This window comes from Nicotiana attenuata, chromosome 5, assembly GCF_001879085.1.
Source record: "Nicotiana attenuata strain UT chromosome 5, NIATTr2, whole genome shotgun sequence".
Taxonomy (NCBI): Eukaryota; Viridiplantae; Streptophyta; class Magnoliopsida; order Solanales; family Solanaceae; genus Nicotiana; species Nicotiana attenuata.
In genome coordinates this window covers 47,872,667-47,888,164 of record NC_031993.1, presented here as the reverse complement: position 1 = coordinate 47,888,164, position 15,498 = coordinate 47,872,667, and the positions used below count along the sequence as shown (strand labels likewise).

The 15,498-nt window shown below is 35.5% G+C and overlaps 1 protein-coding gene across 1 annotated transcript; it reads right to left on the bottom strand.

Annotated features, from left to right (window-relative positions):
* Positions 3,619-9,298, bottom strand: LOC109225786. Its single transcript, XM_019390564.1, has 12 exons — positions 8,917-9,298; positions 7,587-7,742; positions 7,278-7,404; positions 6,859-6,967; positions 5,865-5,920; positions 5,453-5,537; positions 5,301-5,351; positions 5,002-5,060; positions 4,591-4,666; positions 4,429-4,494; positions 4,264-4,317; positions 3,619-4,093 (listed from the first exon to the last, which is right to left on the bottom strand). Exons 1-12 carry the CDS (start codon positions 9,089-9,091, stop codon positions 4,031-4,033), a joined length of 1,077 nt encoding a protein of 358 aa, XP_019246109.1. The 5' UTR covers positions 9,092-9,298; the 3' UTR covers positions 3,619-4,030.

Here is a 15,498-nt window from a genome sequence, read left to right as displayed (position 1 = left end):
CAAATAACCCATTTGCCAACACAACCAAATAAGACATAGAGTAATCTACAATCTACCTCGAGCGTGAATATCCATGACACATGCATATACGCTCGTCACCTTGTATATACATCACCCCCATATGTAGCAAACAATACCAATATTAAGAAAAATTCCCACAAACAAGCCAAATCAATGCTCAAAAAATGACTTCCCACACGAATCAACCGTCGAATGGCTGGAATCTAGCAAAACAACTTAGTTACATCAAACAAAGCCATAGGAAATAACCCCAAAAAATAAAGCTTCGACCTTTATACAAATATACAAAGTCAACCAGAAAATCAACCCGAGTCCGTACCCCGGAACCCAATAAAACTCATAAATCCCGAACACACATTCCAATACGAGTCCAAATATACAAGTTTCATCCAAAATTAACTCCAAATCTAGGTTCAAAACTCCATTTTTCACTTTAGAAAAGTTTTGCCAAACCCCCCCCCCCCTCCCCCTCCTCCCAATATTTTCTCTTAGATTCACCAATTAAATATCAAAATCAAAAGTATAATCATGAATAATAATCAAATCTAAGTCAGGAACACTTATCCAATTCAAATGGGTGAAAATTGCCTCAATCCGAGCTTCCAATATCAAAATATGATAAAATGAGCTTAAGTCCCTAAAATGACAACTTAAATATACAGTCCAGCAGTACCCTTCGCGAACGCGGGAGAAGTCTCATGTTCGCGAATCACAAAGCTGACCAAAATGGAAAATGGGAGAAATTAAAAAATAGCCAGATTTACAAGTGGTCATTCAATAATAGCCATAGTTTCAAAAATAATCAAAATTTAGCCACTTTTCATGTAAAGATAAATCTGAACGAAAATACTGTTCAAAATCCGAAAAAATACTCTAGTATAATATACTGAAATTCCAGTATAATATATTGGAACTCCAGTATATTATACTAGAGCTTCAGTATATTATACTAGAGTTTCAGCATAACATACTAGAGGTTGGAGCACCGGTGCTCCAATCTCCAATATATTATACTGGAACTTTTCGCGTGTTGGACTTCCAGCATAATATGCTGGAAGTTCATACACAAGGGCAGCGATCTTCAGCATATTATGCTGGAACTTTCCGTGTTGCAGCAAAATAATGGCTATTTTTCAATGACTTTGCAAACGCTGGCTATTTTTGAATGACCAGTCCGAAAACTGGCTAGCCCATGCTATTTTTACATGAAAAATAGAAAGGGGGTATTGTCCCATATTGAATAAAGGACAGAAAGTCATTGGGCTTGTTTCTAGCTTAAAAAAAATGGGAAGAAGGTAAGCTCTCACGTCATCATCGTCGCTAGGCTGGGCTTCAGATTCGATTGAATGATCAAATTTATTGATTAGTTTTTTGAATTAATATTTTCCCTTTTTAAATCCCATTAAATCATTGAAATATCGTAGGACCTGTTTAGCCATGATGAGTTATTCCAGTACTTATTTGTAAATATGAAATACTTATTACCAAGACTAGTTTAGTCGTGAAACTTTGAGTTTTAACAAAAATATTTTTGAACTTCAAGCAAAATTATTATAATGAATACTAATATATATTGCTGAATGAAACCTGGTAAAGTAAGGAGGGACGAGATGTCAAAGCTATGCAAGTAGAGGTGTCTAAGGCTATTTAACCCTTTTTAATTGATAATTTATTTTTGTTCGATTATTAGGCTCACTTTTTATCGTTTTAGGATGGTATGTTAGTGTAGAGGAAAATATTTCCCCAAAGAATATAATTTTTCATGTTTGGTTGGTCAAAATATTCTGAGAAATCTTAGGAAAATAACTTATTTAAAAATTCAAAAAAATACTTTGAGAGTAGGGAAAATAAATTTCGCAAGTAACATTCCCCGCTGATTGTCTTCTCTCCACCCGCACCCGCACCCCCATCCCAAACCTCAACCCTATCACCCTGCCCTCGTACCTCGCCCTACCTCCACTTCACCCCTCGCCCCTCGCCCTTGTTCCCGACCCACCCAACCCTCGCATTGTTGTACATAGATTATATACACAAATACTCTTGGAATAATATTTTTGCTTAATTTCATATACCAAAAAACTAAAAAAATATTTTCCTTCGTACTAAACAAACTCTTCGTCTTACATTTGGCTGTTTGTTTAAGATATAACAACCAATAATATTTGAATTTTATATCATGTCAAATGTCAATCTTTGTTCATATTCTTGGAATTTTCCCATGGCATTCTTTTGGCTTCTTTTTAATTTTTTTCTTCTAGAAATGAAAAACAATAATTTCATCAAATTCACTTATTGCTTAAATATTTTTCACTCATTTCAGTTATATTTTACTAAAGCTAACTTAATTTCTACTTCAACATTCGATGCATCACTGAGCAATTAAGTCTGTGATTTGGTATGTGCTAAAAGGTTGCCTTAATTTTCTTAACTAGCTTGCTTGACTGATCATTCCAACTGAATACGTGGATAAATCATCGACATTCAAGTCTAACAAGATAAGTTCCTTCAAATTCTTTCCTCTCTCCAATCACACTGACGAGGCAGTTGAATATGTTAGCCGATGGCCGTTTATGGTAGAAGCTTTCTCTTTTCTATTGTTCTCGCACTTGTTTGAGTTGTCTCCTCGCACGTTTTACTATTATCATTGAGATTTCTGTTCTGCCCTTTAGCCTAATAATCTGACAGGTAATCAGATCTTGATAGGACTTGTAGTTTGAACTGAGTCGATCATTTGGGTATAAATATGTCCTATAGAATTTGTTGGTATGTGTATTCATTCCAGGGGTGCAAGGGTATATGCGTGTATTACTTCTTTATATTTTGAGTCACCTTACTGAAAATCCTATCCTGCCTCTGCCACTGCATACTGTTAGGTGCCTCTGCCACTGCATACTGTTAGGCAGCTACTAAAGAACAAGTCAGACAGCTATTTTAAGTGATATAAATAGCTACATTTCCTCTGAGTAAGACACAACAACCTCTTCTCTTGCCATACCACATCAGCTTTTTAATGATCCATTCAGACGCTGATCATATATTATTCTCTTAACAATTAGCCTGTCCTCACGAGACACATACATATAGGTAATGCTAAATTCGTCGTGCTGGCAGTGCATCTTTTGGATGTATGGAACAGACAAGAAAGGGCAAATCAATAATATGCTAGGACTAAATTGCTGTATAATGCTTCCTGACACAAACATGGTTGTGACTTGTGATACAAATCACAGAATCAAGACGAGCTACCTCCCACGAAATAGAGGTCTGAAGATCAAGAATCCTCGCAGTAATAACAATAATTAAGCCTCAATTCCAAGTTAGTTGGAGTTGGCTTAATGAATTCTCACTATACATTTCGCTCCGTTTAGACTCGTCTCATTCCAATATCTAATAAGTAGGTTTTCTACACTTAGAAGTTCTTTATATTTTCTACATCCAAGCAACAACTTGCAGAAACATATAAACTCTCCCAAACAAAGCCTGATGGACCAAAAGATATGAACTTCTTGATCATTAATTCTTATAGGATTCTCAAGCTCCTGAGAGATCAATATAAAGGTTAGATGCAAATTTTAAAAGCAGAAGATGAGACAACCATTAAGATAGGCATACATGACTAAGTATATTGTTCTTCAAGACAATAAAAGAAGTTTTAGTTGGAAAGCTTAATTTTGACGAAAAGGTGACGACTATACAAACAGATATCAGCAATTACTGTCATCTTTCTATCTTCCTGTTTCTTATTCATGGAATTCAAAACACAGGTACCTCTTCATGCTGAACGCTATCCAATCCTTGGTGTGCTCCTCCTAGCCACACTGATTTGGTTTCCGAATACATTTCTGAATAGATATCAACAGGTACAAGAATAACTTCTGCTATTCGTCAAACCCCTTTGCATCCAAAGTGTTTGGTGAATTCTCTTTTAGGTCCATTTTAGAAACAAGTATTAAAATTAACTCATTTCCATCCCGCAGAAGGGATTCCTCAAAATTTTCAACGGCACCTTTCAAGAGGCATGGATTTTTGGCCGAGATACTACACTAGTTTTCCTTTCAGATCCAAGGGACAACTGCATGGGATTAAAAAGAAAACAAATATTAGAATTGCTAGGCAGGAAGGTATAAGAGTAAGTTGCTGATTGCTGAATATAAAGATACTTCATTCAATCCATGGCTTAGATCATATACTGACACTTAAAAGCGATCCGATATGACTAAATTTTCATATTGAAGTCCATACCTTATTAAACAATTCAACTGGTGGAAGCCTCTTATCAGGTGTAGATTTAGAATCCTGTGGAAGGATAGGATACAAGAGCCTCATATAACAAGAGAGAAAGAAAAGGTAAAGAAATACTTAATGAAAGATCTATCGAAGTGAACTAAGGAGTAAGTAGTATATTACAGTTGAGGTTATACTTGTTTCTCCAATGTTTTCACATATTCTAGTATCTTCACTACTTGGGAAGATCTGTATAAAGACATGATATGGTTTCACAATTAGCATATACCACAAACTCAAAAAGAAAAAACAAAAGAGGCTCACATGGTTAGATTAATTCTGTACCTTATTACATCTTAGAGCTTTTGATTTGAGCAGTGTTACAGAATTCCCATGCTTCACAGCATTTTTAGTGTTTGGTCTGAGAGACAAAGAGCGGCAATATTAGGAATGATACTTTATGATGCTTGAAACAAGTTTCCTTTTTGAAAAGGTAATGTTATGCTTGATGTAAAAGAGAAAATTCAGAATCTCAAGCAAAAATATCATGCTCTAAAGCGTAACTGTAATCTGTCCTAATCAAAATCTCATAGTCCACAAGGAAATTACAAACAGTTCCAGGAGGAGAAACTTCTGAATGATCTGACCCTTTAAAATAGTTAGTGCAGTTTAATCGAAGAATAAACTGAGTACCACTTATAAGCTAAAATCTTATAATTCAATTACTGGATGAAGTCAGAAACCCATCAATCTAACCTTCTGAGGTCCACAGAAGTGCTATGTGCAGCAGACTCAGCAGTTTGGCTGTTCGATAACTGCAATGACCAAACAGAGAGAGATTAGCTTCTATCGATTTATAATGCTTTTAGATTTCATCATGTACCCTCTATATATAGAATCAATTCCGTGAGAAACTGAATATGACTAACTAATTGTTGTAGATTCAAATTTTTATATAGCATTTAAAATTTCTGTGTCAAAATTAGCTATCCTCTATAGTGAAAGAACTTAGTTATATAGTCCTTTCCAAGCCAAAAGATAAGCAATCACATTACATGAAACTTTGGCGACCGCAATGTGCTCTTCGGATGAGGAGGTTTGAGAATCTAGAGAAAGCACAAAGAACAAGTCTTAGTAAATTATGTGTTAAAGCTGTTTAAATGATTTTGTAGAGTTCAGGAAGAGAGCAGTATCTAAAACTACCAACTTTTATATTCAAGGGCTGTGCTTTTGAAGGTTGGCCTTTAGCTTTTGCATAATCACTTGACTCAGAATCATTCTTGGACCTGAAACTGTTAGATAAACCAAAAGTTGATCATTCAACTGTTAATGTTTCAAACCAAGATAAAGGGCTAAATAAACCAAGAAATCTACCCAGTTAAAATTGTGTAAGAATCTGAGTGTCAACGCAAAATCTTAAAACAGTGAGTAAAGTAGCCAAGATTGCCTTTTATACCCTATATGTGACTTTAGTGCAACTTACAAGTGTGAGAATGGACTCACAAAAGGTTCACTTAAAAACCATGAAAAAGTAAGATCGGTGGAGTGACTCAAGACCTTTATAAATCCTTTTGGATACATTTTTATACCTGATGTAGGACAACTCAACAATAACATACCTTCGTCTTTGTGCCCTCTGCATGGTTTCCAGTTGAGGATCTCTAGGAACAGTGACCTTAAATTTAGAACGTATCAAGTTAGAGAAACTTGAAACCAGGATAAATATTCTATAAACTGCAATGGAAGATTCAACAAGTGTTAATCTAATATCTTTCAATAGCGTGAAACAACAACTTTAATCATTCGCATTAGGCTTTTTGGATGTCTTGTGCAATAGCAAAATTTTGATGCTTCAAATGAGTAACATGGTTGGCAAGATAAAATGCTAAGTTTTTTTTAGCAGCTTACATATTAGTAATGATAGTGATTTTCTACTGTTAGCAAAAGCAGAGTAACACAAATAGCTGAATTTTGTCACAAGCATATATGTGAAGAAAATAAATATACAGCAGCCTCACTCTGAATGCCTGACACCTTGACCCGTTTACCCCAAATAAAATCAGCTCGATCAAACAAGAATCAGATACTGAATATGGAATGACAAGTTTTTGCATTAAAGTTATACTCCTAAATGTTACTCCATGTTTTGTTTCGCTATCTAATTGCTACTACTGATCCAATTAATATTAAAAGAAGGGGTTCAAGGAATAACATGCGTATGAGGACATGTATATAGAATTATCTACAGAAAGCAGCTCTGTACCCATCACTTAAGTTTCAACTGGTCTAGTATTTATTGCTAAAAGGAATGTCCAAGCTGCATCTAGACATTTTTTTTCTTTTCTCATGAGACTTGAAAACTATAGTTATTTAATAGCTCAAGAAACCTGTGCGTCTCAGCAACTTTTTTTCGCGATATTTATGTCTCAGAACCTTACTGTTGTCAGTGAAGAAAAAAAGTGAAAATATTGTGTACATCCAGGTAATTTCATGCTTTTAGCTTTGTTGGTATCTGACCATAACTGCAACTGATTTGATAGCTTTACAATTTGTAGCAGTTTCAAGCACATTATAATGCAAAATTATCAAAAAACAGTAGTTAACTGCACGCACCTTGCGCAGATAACCACTCTCTAGCTTTTGTCTTTTAGTAGCTACATTGTAAGATCCTGAAGAATTCCATGAGCTTCTCATATCGGTCTCGTTAGGTGGTTTCTGGGACCTAGCAATTCAAGAATGTTTCTCATAGCAAAAACTAAATACTAAGTTAAGCCAAACTAAAATATGGTTTGAGAAATAACCTACAAGTGAATAGGACTAACAAAGTGAACAGACTGGAACTGCAGAAACATACATAATCCTGAAGAGAAATTTTTACAGTCTTGATTTTTTTGATTGGAAGTAGTTAGAGATCAGAAATCAATTGGCAAGAACGATTGGAAAAAAAATTAAACAAGCCATGCTTAAGCAACATATCACCTTGAAATGGATAAAAACTTTCAGAAGAGAAGTTTGAAAGTCTTTTTACACACCTTAGTTTAGCCAAATGACTGGCAGTGGGTTTCATTAAAGTTGACTCTCTGGCTTTCAAAGATCTCGGCTCTGACTTTATCTTAGCTTTAGATATTTCATGAACCATTGGACCATCGGAAAATGTTCCTGAATGTGTAGAATTTATACAAGTAAGTAGACCTTTTCATAATAAGGGAAAAAGCTTAGCCAACATGTAAACTAGAAAGTCAGTCCCAAAAGTTGTTGCTAGTAACCTAACCCAATTTAACCACCTTCTGGGTAAGTAGAATAATACAAAGGTTTTAATGAGATTGTGCATAAAAACACACCTTCATTTTTCGGTTTACAGGGTGAAACTGCAGAGTTAATATGAATATACGAGGTGTTGCTGCTTGATTTTGCAGTTTGCTCTTCTCTTAATCTAGAGGGACCGCGCGAACATTCTGCTGCGCTGTCCTTCACCAGGTTCAACTTTACAACGAGAGCTATGAAGTTCCCAAAGAAACAGGGAAAAAAGAAAAAGTGAGGACAGTGATCAACCAGTATCACCCTACAAAAACTCCGCTTAGCGGATCAAGAAATAAAACAGATAAAGGGAAGAGCAAGAATTACTGAACCAAAATTGCAGGAGTACGGAAACAACAAGTTACACACTGAAAGAAGCTTATTGATTAAGAAAATCAAGTGTTCCCTCTCTAATAGTATAATCTTTAAGATGAGGTGGGTTATAAGGATAGCAAGGATCATGAACTTGAGCCTACCATCAACACTGATGAAGACATTCGCGTGTTTGAACCAAGACAAAGAACCATACTCTCACTTCAACTGCATATGGCTGACCTAAATTAAAATCAATAAATCAAAAAGTTCTTAACAGTTTAAGTTTCATATGAGGTGCTTACAAAGTCCAACAGTAAGCTATTAGGTGTGACAGTTTCCACATCTTTTCTCTCTTTCAAAATTACAACAATCACTTCCATGACATGTCCACTGTATATATCAGCATTCTCAGGTAAATGCCCCATCAATTCAGTAACCAAGCATTTTTTTGTTTTGCATAACACGAGAGTTGGCCTTTCTTTAACTTAAGTGACCAGAAAGTATTCAATGAGTCATATGTATCGCTCTTTTTTTTTCTCCAAATTAAAACCTGAAAGGGAAATAAAATGACAATCATCAAGCTTGTTCTAGTTTTTCTTTTTCTTTTTCTTTTTTTTAATATCCCATGGATGAAGTGCTCGTATTAGTACAGGAATATAGGGTTCCATAAAGAAACATTTTACTTCTTCAACATGACCATCTCAACTGAAAGCTTAGGATAGGAAGAACAGTCATTTATTTACTTAATTATATCTTCAACGCGTCCCTTCACATGCGCCATATGGACATGATTATTATCTTTTCATGTGCCAAGGAGGTGAAAATTCTTTTTGATAATGACTGGCACCCTATTTTGATACCATATTGAATTGTGTGACCCTCTCATCCAAAAAACTTAAGTTGTTACTTAATTATATCTTCAACACAAAGAAGCAAGACATGCCCTTATGTCACATAGGAAAAAAAAAAGAAGGAATAAAAGTAAAAGTGGGGAACTTTTGCACGCTCAATCAACCAACAAAAGACATTCAGAAATTAATTCCTTTATGTAAGACTTACGAGAAGGAGGATAGTTTCCGGCTGTTTGGAACCAGCGTTCGGCTTCTGCAGCCTCAGAAGGTGACTCCGGGCGACAAAAATCATAGAACCACGCTGCGTCAAACTCGTATTCCCAGTCAATTTCCGGATATACGTCCAAACATTCTACACTGAAATCCTCCATTTCTTCGTCCATTTGTTTCAATGAATAAGTTTCTCAAAATTTGAAGTTTCTGAGGCAAAATTCATAGGGAATTATAGGTACATTCTGTTTTACCATACAAGAATGTACCTATTGAAAATGTCTTTGAGGGTTTTGAAGGTGACTTTCACGAAGGAATTGGAGAAATATAGAATAGAAACAAGCAGGACGTGTCTTTTCATATGTAGCGCGAAAGGAGCTTAGGAGAATACCGGATTTTCAATTTTTGGAGGCCCACTCTGGACGCTCAATTACCAAAACGCCCTACTCCCTTTCCTTTTTTTTTTTTTTTTTTTTTTTTTTTTTTTTTTTTTTACAATGAAAAAAGGCATTTGATCTTCGGAAAAGAGGGAATTAGTCAGGGGTACCCTGAAACTTGATTGATTAAATTAGATACATTAGCTAGGTGTTGTTTTCACCGTGGATTCAATGTTTGTCCGGTACTTCTGCTTATTAGATATTTGTTAGGATCGAAATAATCAGGTGTAAATGCAGAAGCTGGTAAAGCAACACTTGAACAACGATAAATCAAACAACAGAGGAGAAATATACCAAAAGAGAAACAAATATTTAACATGGTTCGGTCAATTGACCTACGTCCACGGATGGACATAAGCAATCCACTATATAAAAGAGAGTATAAAATATCGAGAGAACAACCTCACAAACTAGGCAAACACGAGTGACAGGCTAACACTTGTCCCGTAATTCTCTCCATAAACAATACTCTCAAACCCCGTATGGCTACATTGTCGATGTTGCTGCATTAGAATGAAAGATTCTCATTTTATAGAAGTCTAAAACCTTTTCCTACAAGAAAATGACTAGCCAAACATGGAAGAATTATATTTTCCTTTTCGTAAATGGAAAAATCAATTATGGTAAAAATTTCCCCTTCCTTCAAAAAATTGGAGAACCAAATATGATAAGAAAACCAGGACAACACTTAACAATATTAATTTGATCAATTATGGAGCAAAATTGAATTAGAAAGTAAAGATTGAATTGGCATCCTTACACATTTTTTTTGTAAGATTGAAAAAAATCTAGCTTTGTTCACAGGTCTTGAATTGACATTCACAAAAAATGCTTCCACTTATCATGGAAACACATTCACATGTATTGATTGATCAAAATTTATCAACTCCACAAGCAGCTTCCTTTTTAGACTTGTAGACTTGTTAAATGATTGTAGGTATCGGGAACTATTCCTTTACCTGCTTTATTTAGATGGAAAATTTCACATAAGAACAATTGAGCTCCTTATATTTTAATTTTATAACCTATATTTCAATTTATAATTAACTAGCTCAAAAATAATAGGCTAAAATTCAACATCCAACTCCAATAAATTCTAGAAATTACTATTTAATTTTTAAAAAAGGTTGCTCAAGCTTTTAAGTTAATTTTCGAATCAGTAACAGTGACTCAAATATTAGTTCAAGAAACAATATCCATTTGGATGGTGAAAATTAGATTTTAACAAGCTTAAATATGTGAGTTTAAATTTCGAATTTGATTTTGTGAGAAATTTGGAGTGAGTGTTATTTTAGACTTGTTAGAAATAGTATAAGGAGGTTGTATATAAAATTTGAAGTCATTTAATGGAGATTTGGACTGGTTTTGAACAAGAATTGCAACTGAAAATCGTGGAAGAAGTTCGTCTATAGACGCTTGTATAAAGGTGTATAAAAGTGTATAATAGTGTATAAGATGTGTTTATACACTCATATACACTATTATACAAAATTATACATAATTATACAAAAAACTGACTTCGTCTTCTTCCTCGCGTCTTTTCTAAAATTAACTCAAATCTACTCCAAATCACTTCAAATTCAAATTTTGAACTCCTTTTGGTATTTTCAATCAATTGGAATAACACCCAATCCAAACAACTAACAAACTCAAAAAATCCTATTTTCGAAAGCAAAGCTTTGAATGGCCTTCAATGGTGGACTTCTACTCTTCAATTTTACTTACACTGCAACCAGGTGATACAGGGTAAGAAGCAGCAATGGCTGACGCCCCCTTGAAGCATATGTAGAAGATGTGAGAAGAAGAGAGAATGAAAGCAATGGTTGTGACAACACAAATTTAACTCCATAGCTTTTAGAAGCAATGGTTGTAAGAACACAGATTTTGAATTTGCTAGTACTTTCAAAATATGTACAATATGAGCTAGGTTGGGTAAAACTTAAAAACATGGGACATTTTTTATTATGGTGTGAAGTCAAGTGTATTTTCTTGTAATTCTTTCTTATTTAAATGTCGCAAAGATTTTTGTGATACTCAATCGTCAAGATTGGTTCAATTATGTATCGAACCTCCATAATTTCCTTTCAATAAAATGTTCTTATTTAGCAACAACAATAACAATAACAACATACATAATATTATCTCACACCGTGGGGTCTGGGAAGGGTAGTGTGTATGCAGACCTTACCCCTACCTTGTGAGGATAGAGAGGCTATTTCCTATAGACCCTCGGCTCAGGAAAGTATAAGTACAACATTAATAAAAATATAGACAAGAAGGAACAGTACCAAAAAGCCATATAAAAGCAGAATAAAAACAAAAAGACAGTAATGTGATCAACAATGAAAGCAAACAACGGTTAGTCATAAAAATCTACTACCAACATAAAGCAAGACTGCGTGCCAATGCTACTGTTATGAACACTCTAGACTACCTACTCTACTACCCTAATCCTCGATCTCCATACCTTTCTATCAAGGGTCATGTCCTCGGTCAGCTGAAACTACGCCATGTCTTGCCTAATCACCTCTCCTCACCTCTTCTTTGGCCTACCTCTACCTCTCCGTAGGCTCTCCAATGTCAACCTCTCACACCTCCTCACCGGGGCGTTTGTGCTCCTCCTCCTTATATGACCAAACCATCTAAGCCGCGTTTCCCGCATTTTGGCCTCAATAGGGGCCACACCCACCTTGTCGCGAATAACGTCATTTATGATCCTATCTAACCTGGTGTGACCACACATCCATCTCAACATCCTCATCTATGCTACCTTCATCTTCTGTACATGAGCATTCTTGACTGGCCAACACTCTGCCCCATACAACATCGTTGGTCTGACCACCACTCTTTAGAACTTACCCTTAAGTTTCGGTGGCATCTTCTTGTCATACAAAACACCGGAAGCGAGTCTCCATTTCATCCGTCCTGCCCCAATATGATGTGTGACATCTTCATCAATCGCCCCATCCCCCTGAATAATAGACCCAAGGTACTTAAAACTCCCTCTCCTAGGGATGACCTATGAGTCCAGCCTCACCTCCCCTTCCCCTCCTTGAGTCTCGCAACTGAACTTACACTCCAAGTATTCTGTCTTGATCCTGCTCAACTTGAAACCTTTAGATTCCAGGGTCTACCTCCATACCTCTAATTGCGCGTTCACACCGTCTTGCGTCTCGTCAATCAATACAATATCATCAGCAAATAGCATGCACCACGGCACCTCCCCTTGGATGTGGCATGTTAGTACGTCCATCACCAGAGCAAACAAAAAAGGGCTGAGTGACGACCCCTGATGCAACCCCATCATAATCTGAAAATGGTCTGAGTCCCCACCCACCGTCCTCATTCGGGTCTTTACTCCATCATACATGTCCTTAATCAACCTAACGTAGGCAACATGTATACCTCTAGCCTCCAAACATCTCCACAAAACCTCCCTCGGGACTTTATCGTACACCTTTTTCTAAGACGATGAACATCATATGCAAGTCCTTCTTTCTCTCCCTATACTGCTCCATCAATTTCCTAACAAGGTGGATGACTTCTGTAGATGAATGCCCCGGCATAAACCCAAACTGGTTCTCGAAAATAGACACACTCCTCCTTACCCTTAACTCTACCACTCTCTTCCAGACTTTCATAGTATGGCTAAGCAGCTTGATACCCCGATAATTATTGCAATTTGGGATATCACCCTTGTTAGCCTAACAATACCCAAAGTCACAACGACTCCCAGAGAGTTTCAAATCACCCAGTACAATGCTCCCGTCCCCCTCCTTGTTCAAGAGACTATGGAAATAGGTCTGCCATCTCCGACGGATAAGCCCCTCATCCAACAAAACTCTACCTTCGTCCTTGATGCATTTCACTTGGTCCAAGTCACGTGCCTTACTTTCTCGGGCCTTGGCTAACCTGAACAACCTCTTATTCTCACCTCGGCCCTCAAATTCCTCATACAAAAGACTAAAAGCTGCAGTCTTAACCGCCGTAAAACTGCTAGCTTTGCCTCTTTCTTAGCCAACTTATAATGCTCCCTATTCGCCCTCTTCTCTTTCTCGTCTATACTTTCCAATAGTTCTTTATTTAGCAAAAGAAAAAAAAGAAAGATTGAGATACTCAAAAACTATAAAAGTGGTATCGAATGCAATTTCCTTTATATACAAAGCGCAAAAGAAAACATGTTACAATGCTAATCATAGTTCAGTTAATTTGACGCTTAAGAAGCCAAAAAAGTAAAAAGCGTTTTAGGACAAAATAATAGAGTACCATTGTTTGGCTTCTAGTTGGGTGGTTCTACGTTTATCAAAGACGAAGGAAATTCTCTTAATGTATAACAACAGTTAAAATAGACAGTCAGCCGATTTTTTAATTTTATTTGTTTGAAATTATTGTCATGATCAAGGCCAAAATAGTCAACTTACTCCGAGTATTTGTAATTTAGAAATTGTCATGATCAATAGAAGTATTTGATATTTATTTATATATCATAAATCCGAGCATGACTTTCATTACTACGTGTCACCAACTCACCAATTAATATGTACCACCAAGTGGATGGGACTGCTCCTCCCTTAACCAGAGGTCTCGAGTTCGAGTCTTGGGTATGAAAAAATCCTTGGTAGGGAGCGCTTCCCCCCGAAGGGGCCCTACGCTCGCGAATCCGGATATAGTCGGGCTCCAATGCGGGTACCGAACACCGGGTGGGAAACCAAAAAAAAAAAAACTCACCAATATGTATAATAATTGTTTACTTAAAAGCGAAATGAAAAAACAATATCATGCAATAACAAATGGCATTTAGATGAAGTTTCGAACTTAATTAATCTAGCTCTAATATCCAGAAAATTGAGTAGAAGAAGTGCTGGTGGACTTGATAAACGCAACAGACAAGCAATTGATGGAAAAAAGAAATACACAAGATAAGAGCTGCACAAAAATAGTCAAAGAGTTTGCATAAACTTTTTGTCTTTGGGATCGGACATAGTCACAACAATTCCACAATTTTGATTACCCAGAACATATATCCTTGGCAAAAACTTAGTAAAATTGTGAAAGATTTGCTGATTATTCTAATTCTTTTGTCACGTCCAAAAGTGAAGGCCATGACAAAGTAAGAATATATAAAGGGAGAGGAAGAAAAAAAGAAACTTATTTTTAGAGTGTATTTAGTAGAGCCAAAGTTATTTTTTATGGCCATGTATTCATGGAAATGTTTTGTATGGAAAATATTTTTTGGTGTTGCGTTGATGAATGAAAAATATTTTCTGAATTTTTAAAGATTATTAATATTAATAAATCAAATAGTGTTCTGAGATCTGAAGTCACTTATCATTTTCATTCACTTTGTAGACACTGTTAATCTTTTGATATATTGTTGTAGCTACAAGAATTTGCAACATGATTGGGATTTCTGAGTTGATTAATACACCTATTCAAGAACAACAGAATGTTGCTAGTAAATAAAATAGTTGCCACAGAGCACGAGATAACAGACCTAAATATTTGTCAACTTATTAGATTATGGGGTGTGCAATGAAGAACAAAAAATCGTACCTAAACTAGAAATTGAGTGAAAGAATATATATATTTATATATATATATATATATATATAATATAATATATATATATTATATTATATATATATATAATTATATATATATATAATATAATATATATATATTATATAATATATCAAAAAAATGTATTTATACAATTTAATTTTTTTAATTTGTACGTAAATATATATTTTATCTTCTTAAATTAATTTTTTTGACATGGGATTTCAGGCTTGGGCATGTAGTGTCACAAATAGTATATAGAAATGAGAAATTGGCATTGCATGATAGGGGCGGCCCTTCCCTAAAGCAAGTAAAGCAACTGCGTTAGGCCCCATATTTGTGGGGGGCCTATTTTTTGTTACACCTAATAGGCTAAATTTAAGTTTTAAAAAAAAAGATATGTGAAGTGAAAATGTTTGATTTCTTTCTTTAACAAATATAGAAAAGAAGAATTTGCAACTGCTATGATTTTAGCTAGGGGTGTTCATAAAAACCCGAAAAACCGAACCAAACCGAAAACCAAACCAAACGACCAAAAAAACCGATACTTTCTTGTTTGGTTTGGTTTTGGTTTTGAATTTTAA